Genomic DNA, 21,413 nt, shown 5'->3' on the forward strand with positions numbered 1-21,413 from the left:
CGCACCCATCACAACAAAACACAAATATTAAACTTTATTCAATATTTAAATAAAAATGATACAGCACAATCCTTTTTGTATTTGTTTTATTAGGTTTTCACCACAAAAGGTGCAAAAAACAATCATTTACTTAGCATTCGAAGCTCTCGCCTTTACCAAACTGAAAAAATACAAAGACACGTGAAGTTGAACATATTTGCATTACTCTCAAAGCTTGCAGATTGCGATTTGGAGGTTGTGTTTACATTCAGCAAGCTGGGAAGCATTGAGGTGTACAGAGGCACGTACGTGTGCTGCATTTTTTCATTCAATAGAAAATGAGCTCAGTAACCGTGTGTTCAATTTGTGTGTGAGAAGTTGTTGCTGGTGTCGTGGAAAGTGTACTGGGGGAAAAAAAGAAGAAGAAATGTGCTCACTGGACCGGAATCATCATTGAAATTAGTTGATTTTGCAGCACCTTACTATATATTAAACATCACTGCTACACTAAAGAAAACCAACATTCCTAAATGTGCTTGTGAGTTTTAAATGTGCTGTATGTCTACTGTGAATAGAGTTTATTTATCCAGTTTTACAGCGAATGTATGTGTTTTATTAACCAAGGTTTTACTGAATTAAATGATCATTCTTATTGCGTCCTTGTAGAAAGCTGGAGCGACATCAAAAGCAACTCATTTAGGCACACGTCAACGTATTGTCTTTTAGAAGCTTAGGCATGTAATACATATAAATTTGACTTATATTACAATGGGATGCGTTAAATTCGTTTTTTCCAATTATATTACAAAGGGTTTCTATTGTTCACATTTTTTGATTGCATTCGAATATGGGGGTAATGTTAAATGTTGTCGAATCTATTGCAAATGAGTCCCAAGATCAACATTTGCTGTCCAAAGAAAAAAGTTTAGACAAACAAGTCACACAACAACAAAAGAAAAAAAAAGAAAGTCAGATAAATGTTAACATGTGAGGAGTTGTAGCAAAGTCTCATTTTCTTATTCCATGGCATTTAATACATTCAGAAGACCTTCCTGTGTGTGGAAGACGTTTGGGTTCATAATTTAGGATCTAGGCTATGAAAACAAAGACCAAGAGCCATTGTGTGTAGTTGTCCGGTATTAAGTGCAGCAAAAATGGCGACAGCAGCTAAGTTGAACCCTGAATCTCTGAGCTGTGAGGCAGACCAACACCACACAATTAACCCCATTAACTCTGAAATGTTACTTTCATGTGACTGTGATGAATACGAGATGGAGCTAAAGTGGTCAAGCTACCTCCACAGAGCGGCTACAGAAAAGTTTCCCAGAAAAACCCTCACAACTGTGAGGCTTATGACTTATGACTGTGAAAACCATATAGACATATATATAGCGTAAAGTATACTGTACGCAATAACTCCTACACATGTAGTTATCATATATAAATTTTTCAACAACAAATTGAAGTTTAAATCAAAAGTCACAGAAAATAGTGGGTAGTTGTTTTTTTAGTATACAGTACAACTATTGTCCAGTTTGTTAAAAATGGGATTTGGTGAAAATAAATGCTTGTAAAACTCACCAAAGTGAAGAGAAATGACAGTTTCAGTACAGATTTTCTGTAAAATGATGTGGGTTGCCGTATCTACCCCCATGCCAAAAAGTTGGCTGCAGCCATATAGTAATACACACAAAAAATGCTGGGTTGCAATTTTGTGGATTTTGAGCTGATTGGGTTGGTTGGGTTAATTATTTTGACCGAGCAGGTGGGGTTGAAGACTGGAAAGGGAAAAGATGGGTTTTCTTCTCAGAAAACGTTGATGATAAAATTAGTAGGCTATGTTTAACCACAGCTATACTGATTACTTGGTGACCCATTTCTTGGTGTGTTTTATTTTATTTTATTTTTAACCCTCATCGGCTCAAAATCTTGACCCAATACGCTGGGTCAATTTCTCAACCCAATGCACTGGAGTATAAATAACCGAGCATTGGCCCTTTTCACCCAATTTGGGTTACTTTTGAGACTTGAGTTGACTTAGCAATTTTAGAAGTGTGTGTGTGAGTTTATGGCTCATTGTTGCCTGAGAAAAGCCTTGCACAAAGCAACACGATTGCTTTAACCAGTTGTAGCTTGGCTGTATAGTGAAACCCGAGTATCACAGGATATGTTCCAAAATCACCCGCAGTAGGTGAAAATCTGGACTACGGAGAGACATTTAAAAAAAAAAAAGTTTCCATACAGTTTCATCCCTTCCACATGTTTTAAACACTTCATAAAAAGATTGAAACACATACACAAAATTACTGCAAGCATAAAATCAATGGAAAATATTCAATGTATTGAAGTGGCCTTGTGGTGTGGCGCGTATTGTCAGTGAGTTTGTATTTCATTATGGTGTAAAAAACAGGATAAAAAAAAGAATAAAATAGAATTTAAAGAAATAAACTGGTTTTATAAAGTGTCATTGCTATACATACTGTAGGATTAGTGGAGCTCGAGCCAGGATGGTCAAACAGCAACTCATTTTGTAATTGTATGCTTGTCCCGTCCAATGAACGACTGAAAGTGCTTTGGTGAGTGTGGCTCTGCTTTTTTTTGGTAATTTTTTTTGCCATTTTACTGAGCAGCGACATATCTAAAGCTTGCTTGAGACATAGAGGGGAAGAAAAGAAAAAAAAAGCTTGTAACTCAAAAATTTTGAAAATGGAGGTACTTGTAAGTCAAGGTTCCACTATATTTATATTATACAGCACAGTGGATTCCTGCTATTTGTGGAGGAATAGGGATTGGGCCGGACCACAAATATACAAAATAATTTACTCCAAAATATATATATTTTTTTACCCCCAATATAAATAAATAAACAAATAAATAATAATAATTATTATTATTTATTAACATTATTATTATTGTTATTAATTAATGGGGCTGCACCACCAATAAACGTTTTCTATGAAAAAAATGGGGGTTGCCCCCCTCACCCAAAATAATGAATTTTTCATGTGTTTTATTTTTTTAAATCTGTATGTGGAGTTCACTGTATTGCTATTTTCCTTGGAACCAGAAACTAGTGGTGTTTTTTGGGGGGTCTTGAATGGAAATATGGCATTTCACTTCACTTCAATGTAGAAAATGCAATTGAAATATAGTATGAGTGATTTGAATTACAAGCTTGATCACAGAAGTTAACTAGTAAGTCAAGGTACCACTTTAAAACCTATGATGAGCTCACAATTTAGCAGCGACTAAACGATGAACCGTGGCATTTGGAAAAAGATTTAAAAGAAGATAATAAACCTTTTGCTGTGTGGTCTTAAGTCTGCGGGGGTGGCGGCGTCCTGTGTTCAGGAGGTCTGGGCAGCCTGCAGTTGACGTTTACTTGTTTGCTCTCCTCCCGCCGCCCTTTCCCGTCACCTTTCTCCTTATTCTGCCGACACAGCTTCAACGCTCGAGAGATGAACGCATCCAAGTCAAAAAGGCGTTCCTTCTGCTTAGCAGGAAGCGACTCGTCGGGTTGGACGTCAGAGGATTTTGAGGTGGTGGTAGTGGGGAGAGCTGGGGGGGGAAGAAGAGGCGAGGTGGGAGTGGACGGAAGGAGGGAGCAGAGAGATGGAGGGTAGACGGGTCTGTCCTCGTCGGTGAAGTGATGAGGCTCCACGTCCGGGTAGTGGAAGACGGGAGTCGGCTGGTCCGTAGGGGAGAGCGGGAGAGGCGGGGAGGAGGTGTAGCAGTGCCGCTCCAGAGGTGGACTCGGACTGGTTGAGTACAGACGGGACTGTGTGCTCTCCACCCAGCGGGAGATCTCCTGGAATAAATCCCCCGTTCCAGTTCCTGTTCCTGCAACCTCATCCACGTTCATCTCCCTCACGTCCTCCACGCTTCCACCAAGTGGCTGGATGGGCACCGGAGGGATGCTTGTGTTGCGCTTCCAGTGAGACAGATCCAGAATGAGGCGGGGTTCCGAGTAGTGTTGAGGTTTGCCATCCCGCCACGCGATCCGGTCCAGATAGGACGGCGAGCCCACCTTGTAGTCGCACGAGCGGCCGCAATCCAGGTCGCCGAACCCGAAACCGCAGGCCCGGTCCAGAGAGGAGTGGGAGTGCTCCAGGTAGCGTTCGGCGGAGCTGCTGTGGGAATATTTACGAGGGTCCACCTTGACGGAATGACAATAAGATGGGAAACTAAGTGAGTCCAATTTTTGTTCGACTTGCATTTTGATTATGTCATTTTGATGACCCATTTTGGTTACCAAATATGGTACCTTCTAAAAAAAAAAAAAAAAGCCTGATAGAACCACATAGTTGAGATTTATTTGGGCTCTCCAAATGCAGATTTAAAAAAAATCCTTTATGATGACAAGACTTTCAGGGATCAACAGTCCAGTTTTCACATGATAACAGTAATCAAAATGATGAATGGTTTGTCATAAAAATCACTTCATGTTTTGATAATACTGTAGTGGTATGACCGTATCAGTATTTTACGGATCTACTGTATCTGCATCTAAATCTCATAACCAGTCCATAAAAATGTGTATAAAAAATTTGAATTGTAGAGGCGTGTCCTACCTGGGCCTCCTCTAGAAATGAGGCGCAGCTGGCTCGGGGGTCCCTCTGCACCTCCTCTTCTTCTGTCGTGTCTTCCATATCTGAGGTCATGTTACTTGACGGCATGCATCCACAGCTCCCGCCCAACTGCTGCCAGAACACATCTGTTGACAAACTGTCAAGAATGGGGGGAAAAAGTTGATCTTTGTTGTTGTTGTGCAAGTTGTGGGGTTAATATTGGGTGGGCGGGTTTCACCTGTCCCAGTGGATGCTGGAGGCCCGGCTCAGGCTGTTGCTGAGACTGTGACCCATGACGAGGCTGTCCTCCAGTTCGTCCTCAATGCGGAAGGGGTGCGGCGAGGTGGGCTCATCCTCAGGACACGAGTACTGGCGCAGGAACGAGTGGGACAACGCCGCCTCGGCTGTCAGACGGTCCATGGGGTTGAATGTCAGGATTTGCTCCAGGAAGTCCACAGCTAAAATTAAAACAATGACAATTTTCAAGTCAGATTTATCGTTGTTATATTAAAAAATATATATATTCTGAATATGACAATAGCAAACCTCCGCCATTCCGTTTTTTGCAGTCCCAGTGTTGAGCATTTTTGTAAATGTAATTGTTGTGATTTCGTAACTGTTTACGCAGCAAGTTTACTATTAATAGCTAAATGTCAGAACATTTGAACCATTTGTTGTTGTTTTACCATTTTATGTATTTAATTTTTTATTTTTTTTTGCTTGTTTACTATTTTATTTTGTATTTTAATATGAACATCCCCATTACTTGAACATTAAAGGATATCATCGAGGTTAATGGGATTTCAGGGGAGGCGAAGCATCTTGAGAAAAATAACAAAACAATATTTGACACCAGCTACGCTAACTTCCGCTAAATGTATCCGCTCACCTTCTGCATTCACTTCAGGCAACAGCACAGAAAACGGCTTCTTGACTTTCCAGCCATGATTAATATATGAAGGCATTACCTAGCCGGGCAAACGGAACAATATTTACGTGATTAATATTTATTATTATTTTTATATAATCAATAATGAGAGCCAACCACCTGTAGCAGGTCCTGTCTGTCTTCGTCTCTGTTTACCGGCACGGTGTCGAGAATCAGCTGCATCTGCTCCAGCTCGTGAGCGCCTGCAAATGGAGGAGTCTATCACAGACCAGTTAGGACCACGTCTCTAAATAACAAATTGAAAGGCAGCCATTTAGTGTCATCAGAATGATAATTGTATGACAATTACAACATTTATTTGACAAGAAGGACAGATTGTTGTCATTATAATGTTCGTCATATTATGTGTTACCTCCTCTCAACATGCACCACTTTCTTCTTGTAACATGACATTCTTTTGTCAGTTCAGTTCACTCATCAGACCACCACTTTTCTATTTTGAAAACAACTGTAACTTCTTGTGACATTAAAGCTAAATTCTAGTATTACAGCCTGTATACTGTATTTTTATCCCACCTCTATTTGTAAATTTTGCATTAAAAACAATAAATTTTCGTGTATTGTGACTTGAATTCTTAAAACATGACATTATTCTTACAAGATCTTCTCTTTGCTCATATTATTTATATATAAGACTTCATTCATCTAACATTCCAATAATTACGCAACACATTGCAACATTATTCTTATTCCACTGCAAACCTTTTTCTCGTAAGATCAAAACTTTGTTCTTGTAATATTCCATCCCCCCTCAATATTCCAGCATTTTTCTTGGATTTTTTTCTTTTTCTTGTAGTATTCCAACCCTCTTCAATATAAATAAATACATTCATTAAACATTCATAAACCTTTTCATCTAATCTTTCACCTTGTAAATTTCCATTCGATTGTGCTATCTGTTTATTGTATTTTTCAACAAGAAAGAATAAATGGCGTTCCCCAGCAAATTTATCGTAGTGACGTCAACACACCAGCAGAGTGCGCTACACCAAAACATAAGCCACCAGGTACACTTTAATAAACGCTACAGTTACTTAGAATTTGTGGGTTGAATATTTTTAACCTTTCCCCCCCTCCACAAGCCGTAAATTTACCACCTATTTTGTAGTTAAACACCATCAGTGTATTAAGAAGAAAGTGCACTGGCTTCCCCGTGGCAAATTTTAAAAAAGCAATAGCAATAAAAAGTGATTGCTCAGCTGCTTTGAGTATTGTGGTGTTAGGTGAAAAAAAAGCTGTATGTGTGACTGTGGCAGTTGAGCATCTCCTGCCGTATGCGCTCCCCCGCAGGCCAGTGGAGGTCAAATCAACTGCTGGAGGAGGAACAACATGCAGACTTTCTCTGGAATCATTAGCATTCTGCTCACACAATCACCGCGACTGCACAGAGAATATCGAGTCTCTTCAGTTGAGGACAGACAATCGCTCAGCAGACGCCACCTTGTGTAACGTCATGTTGAATTATGGAAGTGGGATTCATCATATAAGGGAAACAGCTTTTTAAGATTCCACTCACAATCTTCCCAATTGGACAAGAGCATTAGGGACAGACTGAGAAGAAACAAAAAATAGTCTACTTGATTAACCACCTAATTGATTCCGTTTTAGTCAAATTCAAACTGTATTCTTGTAACATTACAATTATTTTCTGAATAATATTGTGACAGAAAATGAATAAAAATAGCCTTTTTGGGATCTTTTTTTTTTTTTTTTCTAAACCTTTACCTGCAAAGAGCATACGTCCAGTAAGCATCTCAGCCAGGATGCATCCTGCGGCCCACATGTCGATGGCCTTTGTGTAGTTGTTAGGGGACAGCAGCAGACGAGGAGAACAATACCACTTGGTGACCAAACCCTCGGACAGATAGCCCTGTGGGAAAACAATGAGTGAGGCCATACTGTGCTCTTCAACACAATTTGTGCATTTTAAATCCGATACAGTGGTTATTATTGTTTGAACAACAAAGGGGGAATCTTCTGACAATTTTATTTTTAACTTTTTCCAAAAACACAACGACACCACAACACTGGCGCAGAGAGATGAGCCAAATTCCCAAACAAGTTGCGTCAGCATAAAAATCAGGATATGCCAGTTTATATGCTGGGGCGCAGCGATGCTGTCCATGAATTTCAATCCCTTTCTAACAAGAATCAGGCATGCTAACAACGTAGCAGCCTTCCCTTACCAAAAAGAAGTATATTTAAGTATGCGTGAAGTATACTCAAAATTAGGAAAGTATACTTCCAGTTTACTTTTCTTGTACTAATTGGGAGTATACCCCACCAAATAAATGTTAAGTACTTGTAAGTATACTAAAACATATACCAAAAGTTTACTGCATATGCTATAACGGACTGAAATTATATAGGTTACATTTATTTATAAAGCCCATAACAGGCTGGATAACTCAGAGGTTAAGGTTAGTAGCTTTGGTACTCGAGTTCGTTGGTTTGATCCCTGTCAATTCATCACTTTTTGCTGTAAACTAAACGGTGAACATAAGTATACCACAAAGTATACTTTCAAGTATATTTAAGTAATAGTATACCGCTAGGCGGTATTGTGACCCGTTTTGGGCTCTTTGATGGTTCTGACCAAGCCAAGCATTTCAAAATAAAATACTGCCCACAGATATACTATAAAGTATACTTAAATATACTATAAAATATACTTGAAAGTATGCTTAAGTATACTTATTAATATATTTTTTATAAGATACTTAAGTATACTTTTAAATGTACTAAAATGGGCCAATTTAGTCCCAAGGAGTTCACTTTTAGTACAAGTATAAGTACAATCGAAAATTAAACTTGCTTATACTGTACTTAAGTATACTCTATATTATGTACTTAAAGTATACGACTTTTTGGTGAGGGTTAGCTAACGTTGGCTTGTACATGGTGCACATTGTTTGTATAGCTGATGTCATGTGCATGTGTTTATTCTTGGAGTTGAAATGCAAGATACTGTTGGTAGTTCTCGTTTTGGTGCTGCTTACACTCACATAAACGATGTAGTCCTCATCAAAGAATGAGCGTAAAGATTCAGTAATAATTACTAACTTGATATTAGCCTAAATCACAAAGTACTTTCTTGTTTTTCCTCTATATGCATGCCCTTCATGCCTGTGTCTTAAATATTGCGATATTAAACAACCCACAAAAATCCTTAACAATGCTTTTGTGCACCAAATTAATGTATTCCATTTACAGTAATTATTCAGTTTGAACTCAAAGGGCATGTGTGTGGTTTTAAAAGAGCACTCCTCTTCTTGTTACCTCATGATCCGCTCATTCCTTCTAATTAATTATTACTTTATCTTGTACTTGTTGCGGAGTAATTGCTCATTTTTGTCAACCGTATGAGGCAGCGAGGGATTTAAAACTGAGCTCAGGTGAGATGTCTCAATCCCGGCGTGAGAAATTGCGTTTCACACCGTGTAAACCAGTCTACATCAGTCAGGTCCATGGCGACGGCAAGCGTGGCATGAAAAATAATGCGAGAGAGACAGACACAATATTTGGCACACCCAGCAACTGGACACTTTATGAAAAGAGCAAAATAGTAGAAAAAGAAACACCATCAGTGTGTTGCAGACAGACCACAAACAACAATAATCTGATAAATTGCATACTGTACTAATTATATCATATTGGAAAAGTTACAAAAGAAAAAAAAGTCATTTAAAATACTAGATTAGCTGCAATTATTCGCATATTGTCGATTTCCTAGTTACTACTTCTTCCTTCCTCTTGAATAATTTGTGAGCAGGGCTAATGTTGTAGTCAAAAGTCTTTCAAAGTGCAACATCGGCCTTATTGATGCTTCGCATTCTGTCACCCTCCGCTTCAATTACTGCCTAAATATTTCTCACCCCTTCCCCCGATTTGTCCTCTAAACCACGCCTCCCCTTACGTGCGCACACACGCACACACACACACACACACACACACACACACACACACACACACACACACACACACACACACACACACACACACACACACACACACACGCACATTTGTTGTACTATCTTTATGGGGCCATCTCATTGACATAATGCATTTCGTAGCCCCTTCCTCTAACCCCAACCACAAAAATGATTGCCTACCTCTATTCCTTACCCTAACCTCAACCATAACCCAATTCAAACCTAAACTCTAAAACCAAGTCTTGACCCTCAAAAAGAGGTCTAAACATGTGGGACCCAGCAAAATGGCCCCACAACTCTGTGAAATCCCGAAATGTTGGCTCCACTATGTGACAAAAAGAAGACCACACACACACACACACACACACACACACACACACACACACACACACACACACCCACACACACACACACACACTTGTCTTTGTATCATGGTGGGGACATTTCATGGACATAATGCATTTCCTAGCCCCTTCCCCTAACCCCAATCATCAAAAATGATTGCCTCGCCCCATTCCTTACCCTAACCTCAACCATAACCCAATTCAAACCTAAACTCTAAAATCAAGTATTGCCCCTCAAAAAGAGGTCTGAACTTCTGGGGACCACCAAAATGTCCCTACAATTTCAAGTTGGTCCCCACAATGGTAGTTAAACATATAAAAACACACGTGTATGGGCCCCACAATGTGGCAAAGACAAAAGCACACACACAGCATCCAGCTGATCCGCTGCCCCGTGATCTGATCTGAAAGAGCTCACCTTTCATCTCACGCACACGCGCACGCACACGTCGACTAATGTTACAGTATTCCTGTTGACACTGAGGCAGATCATACAGATAGATCATAGGGCCGGATTTGTACTAAACCTGACACTGGACAGGTTGACGCGGGTACACTGTAGTGTATGTAGCTATACTATGAATCACATGACATTTCATTAAACACAGTCTGTATTGCTGATTTTCACCTATTATTGCAGGCTGGTCTGGAACATATCCCTGTGAAAAACGGGCGTTCATCATCCCTGACGAAAAGTTAACCCACACATGCCAAGATAACATGCAAACTGCAAACAGGAATGCCAGAGCTGAGTTTCAAACCCTAACTTGAAATCTGTGGGACAGACATTCTAACCGCTTACCTAGAATGCTGACAGAGCAAATCCATTAGTCGGTAAAGGACGTTAAAGCCCACAAATGATCCTTTTGTGCCGGTTGTTTTATTTGAAATGCTATCCCTTATCGCGCAGCAATTCCTGCGCCGGAACAATGCTTCTAGTCCCGAGGAGCCCTTATCTCTTTCCTCATAGCGCACCGACTTGCTTGTGAAAAGCAGAAGTCTATTATTTTATTATTGCCATGGCAACCTCAAAGGGCTTCAATATTGATGGACTATCCAGGGACTTGCCCAAGTTTTGGATTGCGTGCAGCGTTTTACTGAAAATATTTCCATTTTTTTTAATGCATGTTATATAGAACAGATGACATTAATTAGCTTATTAAAATTAGGAGTAGTCATACCTGACAAATGAATGTTTACAACTGTGGTTTAAAAGTGTTTAATAAACTGTAGGGGGAGCTGTGAAACAAAAACAAGCAAACAAACAATGTTCCTGACTGCAACAAAAATGTAATAGAAGTAGCGTGCTCTTCCAACAACAGCTTTTGATGCTACACTTGCTTCTAATCGGGAGAATAGCGACACAATTGTTCTATCACCTACTTTAGAGGTTTACAATATAAGCTGGCCAGCCAAGACACCTCCCGATAATGTTTTTGCTAACACAAAGTGTTAGCATTTAGAATCAAGTTACTGGCAAACAAATGCAACCCTGTTGCTCATCACACTCAAAAACGAGATGATCATATTAAATAAAAAGGTGTATACGTATATGAAATGTAGATCAAATTTAACACAGCTAGCATGTATTCTTAAGTTTCGTCTCGCTTTTACGCAGGTTGCGTCCTAGCATCCCGTTTTTTTTATTTGTTTGTTTAGCTTTGTTTTAGTCCAGCCAATAAGCCAATCGCACAGTTGTCATAGCGATTCATACAGCTAGTCGAACTACCTCTAATTACTAGCCATGTTTTCGTCATACCGGAACTAGAATCCCTTCCTGTTTCCGTGTCTAAGACTAAAGAATTTCGCCCCACTCAGGCCCTTGTCCAGACAGAAGCAAAGCTGGCTTTGTTCCTCAAACAAATCTCGCACACACAGAAACATTTCAAGACTTGCGTGTGTCCAAAAGAAGACGCTGAGGACGTTTAACGGCTGTAATGTATATGCCAAGTCTGGAGTGGCGCTGTAGCGCAGCCACACGGAGTTAACGGAGAGCGTCGAAGAAGAATCAGCGAAGAAGACAAACTCCTCTTTTTTTTTCTAACTTTATTGCAATCTACAGAACAAACATGGCTTTGCGTGTATCAAAACAACATGAAAAAGACGAACACAGGAGAAGTGACAATGGCGGCTGATTCAAGTACAACACCGCTTGTTAAACGTGGGAATAAAGAAGCAAAATATTTCGCTGCAAAAGCATAAGAAGGCTAAGGAGGCTGCGCAAAACGACTACGGCACGGCTATCCGCCGTTGATGTTGACAGACTGACAAATGAATGTTTACAACTGTGGTTTAAATATGACACGCAAAAAAATTGGCGCATACGTCATGAATCTGCGACAATGCGTCGTCATCGAGCTGCGGCCATTACGTACGGGGCGCGTTTTGAAATCTTTCCACTCAGGAACCCGGTTTCAAAAGTGATCGGTTTCAAGCTCCGAATCGTGTAGACGAATGGCCTAAATGGTAAGAAACTTGTGAGGATGCATTGAAACTGGCTTTCGTGTGGACGGGGCCTTAGGTGGGTGTGACAATTAGTGGTACTTTATCCTTAACTTAACATTAATGATATTGTCCTACTACTGGTCAGACCCAACACAATCTGAGCTTTTCTGGCCAATGTTACAATGTGGGACGGCACGGTAAATGGCGCAGTCAGCTTGCAATGGGTTATATGCCACAGAATTCCGACTTCCGTAAATCACACACCTACGATGTTTCCGGTTACTGTTTGCGTCATATAGGGCCTGTCCCAATACCCGCACTTACGCCCTTGTGCCCCTTTAGGCTAAATTCCACGCACTTCCGGTGAAAGTGACAGTATATACACTACTTGTCACTTTTCGCAAAAGTGACGTGTACAGTACATGTCACTTCCACAGTAGCTGGAATTAGCATCGGTGTGTGACTTACGGAAGTCGGAATTCCGTAGCATATAGGCTACCCCATAGCTGTTGGGACCAAGCAAAAGAAATTGGATAATGGTGAGTGCAGTGTTTTGTTTAGCGTTGCTGAACTGTCAACCATTGTAGCATTTAGCATTAGCTGAAGCAATAACACAACCACTGGTCACCAGATTGGCTAGTGATTTAATTTGTTATAAATAGTTTCTGGTGAGAATTGATTGTGTATTTTTTGTGTTTTTAATTTAGAAACTTTGGTCACACTATTTGCAGCACAAAAAAAGAACAATGGTCTCTGTTAGTTTGAGCCTACCTTATGAGAATAGTGGGGGTCGACTATCCGGGCCAGGCCGAAGTCTCCGATCTTGAGCAGCAATTGGTCAGTGTTGATGAAGATGTTGGCGGGCTTGAGGTCTCTGTGCAGCACGTTGGAGGAGTGGATGAACTTCAGGCCCCGCAGTAGCTGGTAGAACAGCAGTGTGGCGTGACCTGTAGAGATTTCGTCTTCAGCTATTTTTACACCCAAGAAGTACAGTGTCGTGCAGTATGTAAATATTTTGGTGTTGCCCCCTGTTGAATGTGAGCTGAATGACACACATGAATGAAACACCCCAAAAATTGAGAGTCTCTGCACCGCAATCTGTTTCAACCAAACCAACTGTCAAGTGTGAACCCAGCCTACGGCGACGTCTCACGTATCCGTACCTGTTGACAGCGCTCCTTGCTCCAGCAGCTGAGCCAAATCCGTCTCCATGCACTCCTGGATGACGTACAGGGCGCCAAGCTGGGCTGGGTCCTTGGCTGGCGGTCGTCCGTGGGGCGCCAGGACCTCGTGGACCCGGACCACATTCTCGTGATGCAGCCGGCGGGTGATCTTCACCTCCCTTAGCGCATGCTTCACCGTGACGGCGTCACGCATGGCCAACTTCTTGATGGCCACGCGACGTCCGGTACGCTGGTCCACGGCCGACAGGACCAGCCCGGTACCGCCGGCGCCGAGGGGCCTGACGTCGACAAAGTGGCCGCTGAGGTCGAAGCCATGGAGGAGGTGCGAGGTGTCTTGTCTGGCCATGATAGATGATTTGCCCTGATTGGAAAGCTGGTGTTTTTATGCAATAAAACACATTTGTTTGACACTGAGTGCAAAGCGAATCATGAGCTGTTGTCTGACTTGAGTTATGATTTGCCCAACCCAAGATAAGACTCCACTTTCTTGAAATTTAAGTGGAGACTAATTGACTTGCTTGATTTCTGCCACGGTAACTTGAGATTTGATTGAAACTAGAAGGTTAAGACGTGTTACTTACTTATGACTTGCACATGTGACTTATGACAGCTCCAAGAGTTACATTGTCTTCCTCTTCTTCCATGATGCTGTCAGTGGTTCGTTCACTCAAGTTTGTCCCAAGTAAGATCAGTCATTGGTGGTCTCCTTGTGTGATTTCAGCCCCCCCACTATGAGCATCAGTCAGCCAGGACATCTGTTACCGCAGCTGCAGGAGGGAGGAGGGAAAGGAAGATAAGTAAAAGAAAGTAATACGGCAACAGTCTTCAGTTACAGCACGGTTACTTGTGTGAGAGCAAATGTGAGCTGTAGCAAAAAAAAAAAAAAACATTCTTCCTTTTTCTAATGTTTTTGAGATGTTTATTCAACAATGGGCTTATGATTGTGGTTGTATAGTTGTGTTGAGAGTCATGTTGTCAGACTTTTGAAGCTCAGTAACAGAGCCGAAAACTTGTTGTATGACTATGAAAATATTGAATATCGAAAATTAATATTTGTTTAAATACCTTTATAAAAATGGCAAAGACAAAATAAAATAAAATAAATAAATAAGTTCAGTATTTAAAAAATACAAGGACAACGATGACAAAAATAATAAAAAGTAAACAGAAAAAAAAATCGAATCAATAGCAACCTCACAGCGGTCTGACACTAATTAAGAAAATACACATTTAAAATTTATATTTGGGCATTTAAAAAATATTTTGCATTTTAAATCAAATGTGAATGGATCAAATTAAAATTGTAAAACTAAAACAAAAAATAAATAAAACATTCTAAATAAATATTAAAAGTTGTGAACTTTATAATAGGTAAAATGACCAATTAAGAACTAAAAATAAATCAGAAAAAATAGAACAATTTTATTACAAATAAATAGACCATTTTAAAAAATTATGAAAAATAAATATATAAATAAACATTTACAAATATTAAAATGGTATATTTTACCATTTTTTAAATTAAACAAATTAAAGTAAAAAAGTAGAAAAAGAAAAATACAACACAAAATAAATGATGAAATATTAAAATCATGAAAATAAAACTTCAACAGTACTTTCGGATAAAACTAAATACGGGTATTTTAAAACAAAGGAAATATATAGATAAATAAAAATAAAAATACAATAATAATCATAAATAAATAAATTATTAATAAAAGAAAATATAAATAAAATAAATAGTTGTCAAATTAAAATTCAAAACATTTTTCCTAATGAAAACACAATTGTCTATTGTAGTTTGTGCTGTTATAATATGATAAAATATATCATTCGTGATCATGGAATAGCTTGCATTATGCTTCCTTTAAACATACAGATGCACAATAGCCAGTTTACACTCCTGTGTGTATCTTGGTTCTAGTTTGCAGTGTAGAACTGCACTGCATCAAACTGTCAGTTTTGTTATTTTGCCCTGTACTGACAAGCTAAAGAAAGTAACAAAATAATAGAAACAATTTTCTCAGTAGGCTATAATGCAGCACAGTTTTACATTACGGCAAACTATACAACGACCAGCATTAAGACTGCAGCATTTTTACAATCCTTGTATTGGATCACATTTGATTGTGCAGGTGCACACTGTTATAAAGCACGACAACAGACCTTGATCCCTGCAAGGAGCCAAACAATCCATCAACACAAATGACCAACGCGTCTTTACTTTTTTACCCTCTTCTCTCGGGTCTCTGTATAAAGGGATAACTGGAGTAACAAACAGGCCATTCTGAAATAATCATCACACTTCACGTTTGTGTTCACCTCAGTGCAAGACAGAGAGAGAGAGAGAGAGAGAGAGAGAGAGAGAGAGAGAGAGAGAGAGAGAGAGAGAGAGAGAGAGAGAGAGAGAGAGAGAGAGAGAGAGAGAGAGAGAGACTGCATAATAGTGGTGCTGGGTGGGAGGTGCAGCTTCAGACTTACTTTATAAATAATGCATCACCACTGGAAATGACGCTTTGTGTGCGTGTGTGTGCGTGTGTGTGTGTGTGTGTGCGTGCGTGTGTGCGTGCGTGCGTTCGTACGTGTGACTTCTGAAGCTTATGCAACAACGATCTTCAAAAAAAATGTCAAAACCAAATTACTTAAACAGGAGCAATTTTTTGTCACTTCGGAGACTCGCCTCCTAGGAGTGTACATTTGACACCACATCACATGTCATCAGAGTTAATGTGAATAAACAATCTTTGGTATTGTTGTTGTTGGTTTTTTTTTTTTATAAAATTTTTACCAGATTCTTGAAATGCAAATATAAATGAATAAATAAATAAATAAAATATATATATCAGTGTTTCCCACAGATTTGTAATATACTTGGGCGGGTGGACTCTGGCGGCAATGTTTGTTGGGGTGGGGGGTTGGGTGGTAATAAAGGGTTAGGGTTAGGTGGGTGTTCCCCCCCCAAAAAAAAATTTGGAGTCATTTTTCACTTCATATCATGCATTCTAGTGAATTTTCAGACTAAAAATGTTGATAACACATTACTTAGTGACATCATATTTTTTGCACCCATTTTGTATTAAAATTAAAAAAAATAATAATAATAATATGAATAAAATAAGGCTGTCATATATAACGTTATATACGGTATATCCGGTCGCGACATGTTTTTTAATTTTTTTTATATATTTTTTTAAATATATTTTTTAATGACATTTTCTTGCAAACTTCTTGGATGGCAGCCAGTTTACTTTGGTGGCCCGCCCAAGTATTAGCATGGTGTGGGAAACACTGTATATACATTAGTAGTTCAATGGCAAGAAGAATATAATTAAATCAATTAATATAATTAATAATTAATTTGCTCTGCCACAAATTGTCAGTTAGCATTAAATGCACTTTTTTAAAATGTTTTATTAATTAACATGTTCCTCAAGTTGGTGAGTTAAGTTTCTCATTTCCGCTGACACGAAATGTTGATCAAGACTTCAAGACTGTATTGATCTATTTTAATTTTATAAGAGCAATTCACTTCTTTTATACACTTGTGTGACAGCTAAACTCCATGTTGAAATACTACTTAAACATTACCAAAAGCAATTAATCATTTTTCATGTTGACCCTGGGGGGAAAAAAATTATTATGGGAAACGTGTGGTCCATTCTACTGTATTTGCAGGTGTCAGCAGTAAAGCTACACTGCATCTTCTTCTTGTATGTGCAGCTGGCTTCATGCAGCTGCGTGTGTGTGTGTGTGTGTGTGTGTGTGTAGGGGGGGGGGGGGTGCGCGTGTGTGTGCGTGTGTGTGTGTGTGTGTGTGTGCGTGCGTGTGTGTGTGTGTGTAGCGCCCCTTTGGCATTACATCCTCTCAAACGCCGTTTGAATAAGAGGTGAGGAAAGTGCACCAATAAGCCAATTACTGAAGCCTTTGCTCAAACTATAAGTCCTTACTTCGCTTGAATGGCTTCACAATACAGTCACAAAGGGAAGGGGGGGGGGGGGGGGGGACAACAACAGCATCATACTCACCAGATCATCGTGCAGCCCGCCCGCCGTCTGCAGACAAAAGATCCGGAGAACAAGATAAGAGAGACAAATGCGAGTCCTCATTAGGAAAAAAAGTGAATTAAGTAATCGCATCTCTTTAACTCGATGTCTCTTTGTTACAAGGGGGTGATACCGTGAGAGAAGGAAGGGCAGGCATCTGGCAGCATGTCGGCGGCACCGGAGTGGGGATCCGCGAATGTTGAGATAAGACAGCGGGCTGTCGAGAGCCCCGCTGTGTAGCCGTCCAGAGGACCGCGGATAATGCGAGAGAGAGAGAGAGAGAGAGAGAGAGAGAGAGAGAGAGAGAGAGAGAGAGAGAGAGAGAGAGAGAGAGAGAGAGAGAGAGAGAGAGAGAGAGAGAGAGAGAGAGAGAGAGAGAGAGAGAGAAGGGATCTATATCAAGAAAGACACACACAAAAGCACGTATATGCACGCGCACACGCGCTGCAGTTGATGAAGTGCCCGTCTCTCATTTCATCTTTTCCCACAATTCCATCTGCTCAGTCTGGGAGTCCCGGCAGCAGCAGCAGCAGCAGCAGCAGCAGCATCATGTAGGCAGGATGACCTCACTTAAACCTCCTTCTTGTCTTCACTCCACAGCCTGCAAAACCTACTGAGGTTCATCAAGTACACACACAACACAATTATGTAAACGTCTCAAATGTAAAAATGTAATGAAAAAAAGCGATTTAGATTGACCATTTACATCAGATGGAGCTGTGGTAAAAAAAAAAAAAAAAAAAGGTGCAGAAATAGCATGCAACTAAACATGTGCAAGATGATCACTGTCATCTGTTGCAAGATGTATTTTATAGTTAATACAAAGTAATAGTCCAAGTACAAATCAATTGTGTTAAAAGAATCTTAATCTGCCTTTTAAGAGTGAGGGAGTGGTCAACTATCTGTAGGACACAGCGTCAGTGTTTGAAAATTAAATACATTTTTGGACATGGAAATAGCATTGTGAATTCTACCCGGCAACAAGTTGCATAGTATACGAAAGTTGAGCTCATCTTGTAATGCTGCATTCGAGGAAGGTGGGAAATCAGATTTATCCCACTTTGATTGTCCCATTTCCAACCTCAGAGCATTTGAGGCAAATGTAAACAACAAAGATGGCTGATTCTGATCAATTGTCAAAATTACGTTGTGTTACGTTAACCTGTTTCCAACGTGAACCTGTTGTATTTTTACTTTAAGTAAATTAAAGTAACAACACATCAATTTAATGTTTGAAATTTTGTAAATTATGTTTTGTCATTTGTCTCTCCGTGGGGCTCATCATTGTCGAGTGACGTACTGGTCAGTGAAGTTGTCCTTTTTTTTTTTTTCCCTCAGATGTACGAGTCCAAAGGGGCGTTCCCGAGCTCACTTTCTGGTATGAAGTCGGAAAAGTCCGACTTTTATGTATGAATGTAATTGCAGGTCTTCAATTAAAGGGACACAGATTGAGCCTAGATTTTGTTCCCACTCCCCCTTTTTTTATTATTATTATTTTTTTTTTGCAATGGCACTGAAAGGCCATGCTTCGTGTTCTAGCTATCTTTTCTAAAATCTGAATGTTGTAGCCATCCACTAATATCATGTAAAATAATACAAATAATATTCAGGCATGTAGAAAGTGTTAGCATGTTATAAAGAGTATATATTGTGTTAACATCGATGTTGCCAAGAAATTAACATTGTCCAGATGGAATGTGATCCAGAGGAAATTGTCAAACATTTTTGCGGATTTCTTGTGATCACAGTGATTTTTTTTTTCCCCACAACAAAATATCAACCTACCAACAGATCAAATAAGATACTTTTTTTCCCACATTCATCCCACACCAGGCTCATTATTTTGCATGCATTCCGATGCTCTATACACACACACAGATGCCATTTTATATGTGCATGATTATGTAATGTTATGTTTTAAATAAGTAATACATTAAAATGATATCGAACATATAAAGTGGAATTAGTGGGATACACTTATAAAAAACATGTTTTGACAGATTTAATCAATTTAGTCCAATTGAGTAACGCTTCATAAATGTGGTCATGTTGTGTCATCACTATCAACAAGTAAACCATGTTTCCAATTTTGTTAATGTCACATAATCCACAAGGTCAATTTAACGGTCAAATTATAGGTCAAAAGGCCAAGTTACTAAAATACTCTAAATGAGTGTACATTTGGAATCCTTGTTAAATTCCCTTTCCAACAATGCATATGTTGTGAAAATTGACCCCGTGGCCACGCCCTTTTTAGCCCAAAATGTCCAAATTCGGCAGGCCGTAGCTCCCAAAACCGTGCTCTGATTGAGCTAAAATTTGAAATTTAGTGTTGTGCCCTCACGATCAACAAGTACACCAAGTCTCATTCAAATCAAAATCTGCTTGATTAAACCCGCTGGTTGATTTGGCATGGAACAACCAACCGTGAAGCAAAGATGACTGACATGCAGCATGTAATGGAAACTAACATGGGTGTGACTAGAAAAGCTCCGCTGATCTTTCACTCTTTGTTGTGTGTCTGAGTCGTATTTGTGCCTAATGAACACTAATGGCCTCTGACTAATGGAACATCACAGTATCTATTTACAGACACACACATGCATGTTGTCATCAGCACCTGCTCCATGCGCTCATGTAAGGGCTCTGCCCTAAAAAGAGAGAAATATAGAAAAAAAAAAGACCAAAACTGGCACACAAGTCCTTTAAGTGCCTTTGGGCAACCCCCCAGGTGGGCTGCAAAGTGTTTGGAGTTGCTTCTGTCTGACCTCTCTACCGTAAAGGTGGATTTCTGCAGAGATGGTCCTTCCTGACTAAGGCCCCGCCTTCCTCACCAATTTTGTCTTTCCAATGGTATAATTGTGTCAATTTCCTGCAATCTTTGCTTATGACGCAAGTGTGTGTCCTGTTTTGTTTATACTGGCGTCCCTATCAAGGCCCTTCCTCAATCGAGCCATGTAACATTTTCAGAGGTTCTTTCAGCTGCTTTCGGGGTTCAACTAAAGTTCACTCGACTCTATTGGAATCTACACTTATCGTGACTGTTTGTTTTTAAAATCCTACAGTTACCAGCCAAAGCTATAAAGGCAAAACTAATAAAAGAATAATAAAAGAAAATAGACACATCATCTCCAGAGCTGTGCCTCAAGTTAAGTGACTCCAGTCTGGGAGGTCTACAGACAATCCTTCAATCATCACTTGACTTTCCAAATCATATCTATCCAATTAACTTGATTTACCACAGGTGGACACTTACGTAATAAAGCTGCAGAATCATCAGGTTTTTTTGACCACAATTGCAAAAAAAGTCATATTGAGTGTCTACCGTGTTTGTAATGTTGAGGATCCCCCCCCCCCCCCCCATTTTGGAATTATGCTGGAAGATAAACCGTGCAGGGAAATAAAGTGAACCACTGAATATTTTCCAGATGCACTGTTTGTTACATACGGAAGTGATGGGGATGAAAGAAGAGCACACAGGAGAGCAGATGGGTAAACTACGTGAGTGAGACACACAAAACACACCTCAGGTGGAAAAAAACAAAGGTGAATAAAAAAAAAAAGAAGCTGTCTGACAATGCACAAAAATAGACATGAAAGGTGAAGGGTGGGGGTGAGGGTGGGGTGAAGTCAGATGTGAACACAACCTGGAGGCAACTAAGTCAAGCAGAAATATAAATGACATTTAAATCAAGACGAACCCAGAGACATAAAAGGTGTCAAAGCCATAATTGTGACATTGTTATAGCACATATATTGTATATTAAGATGCTCCCCTTTGTCCACCTCCATTTTAACTCAGAAGCCATCTTAGCTAATACAAGGTACAACTAAACTTAAATTGCAAACACAGCCACCCCAAAAAAATAAAATCACTTTAATTCCTGTAATTTCCTGTTCTATGGATCATATCAGCACTGCTTTCCGGATGTTATGTTGTGGTGACATCCGTTTTTTAAAAGCAAAAAC

At 39.7% G+C, this 21,413-nt stretch overlaps 1 protein-coding gene across 3 annotated transcripts; it reads right to left on the reverse strand.

The window, feature by feature from the left end:
• Positions 1–69: 69 nt before the first annotated feature.
• Positions 70–17,700, reverse strand: mapk4 (mitogen-activated protein kinase 4). Of its 3 annotated transcripts, none has more exons than XM_086075996.1 (11): positions 17,578–17,700; positions 17,427–17,453; positions 13,983–14,168; positions 13,381–13,762; positions 12,989–13,164; positions 7,222–7,366; positions 5,596–5,678; positions 5,437–5,515; positions 4,786–5,005; positions 4,551–4,704; positions 70–4,135 (listed from the first exon to the last, which is right to left on the reverse strand). In XM_086075996.1, the coding sequence occupies exons 4-11, from the start codon at positions 13,745–13,747 to the stop codon at positions 3,296–3,298; spliced, it is 2,064 nt and encodes a 687-aa protein (XP_085932122.1). In that variant the 5' UTR covers positions 13,748–13,762; positions 13,983–14,168; positions 17,427–17,453; positions 17,578–17,700; the 3' UTR covers positions 70–3,295. The 3 variants fall into 3 exon arrangements, with proteins under 3 accessions (XP_085932122.1, XP_085932123.1, XP_085932121.1); XM_086075997.1 differs by having other exon boundaries at positions 17,427–17,502; positions 17,578–17,688; XM_086075995.1 differs by having other exon boundaries at positions 17,427–17,687.
• Between the last annotated feature and the right edge of the window lie 3,713 nt (positions 17,701–21,413).

The sequence above is a fragment of the Leptonotus elevatus genome, chromosome 5 (genome assembly GCF_054856555.1).
Source record: "Leptonotus elevatus isolate MCC_2025b chromosome 5, RoL_Lele_1.0, whole genome shotgun sequence".
Classification (NCBI taxonomy): Eukaryota; Metazoa; Chordata; class Actinopteri; order Syngnathiformes; family Syngnathidae; genus Leptonotus; species Leptonotus elevatus.

Coding starts and splice junctions, on each gene's coding strand:
- mapk4 (XM_086075996.1), bottom strand. CDS start 13,747: ATGGCCAGACAAGACACCTCGCACCTCCTCCATGGCTTCGACCTCAGC. Junction 5,516..5,595: donor ACAGACAGGACCTGCTACAG/GTGGTTGGCTCT, acceptor TTGCCCGGCTAG/GTAATGCCTTCATATATTAA. Junction 5,006..5,436: donor GCCTGAAGTGAATGCAGAAG/GTGAGCGGATAC, acceptor TTTTAATTTTAG/CTGTGGACTTCCTGGAGCAA.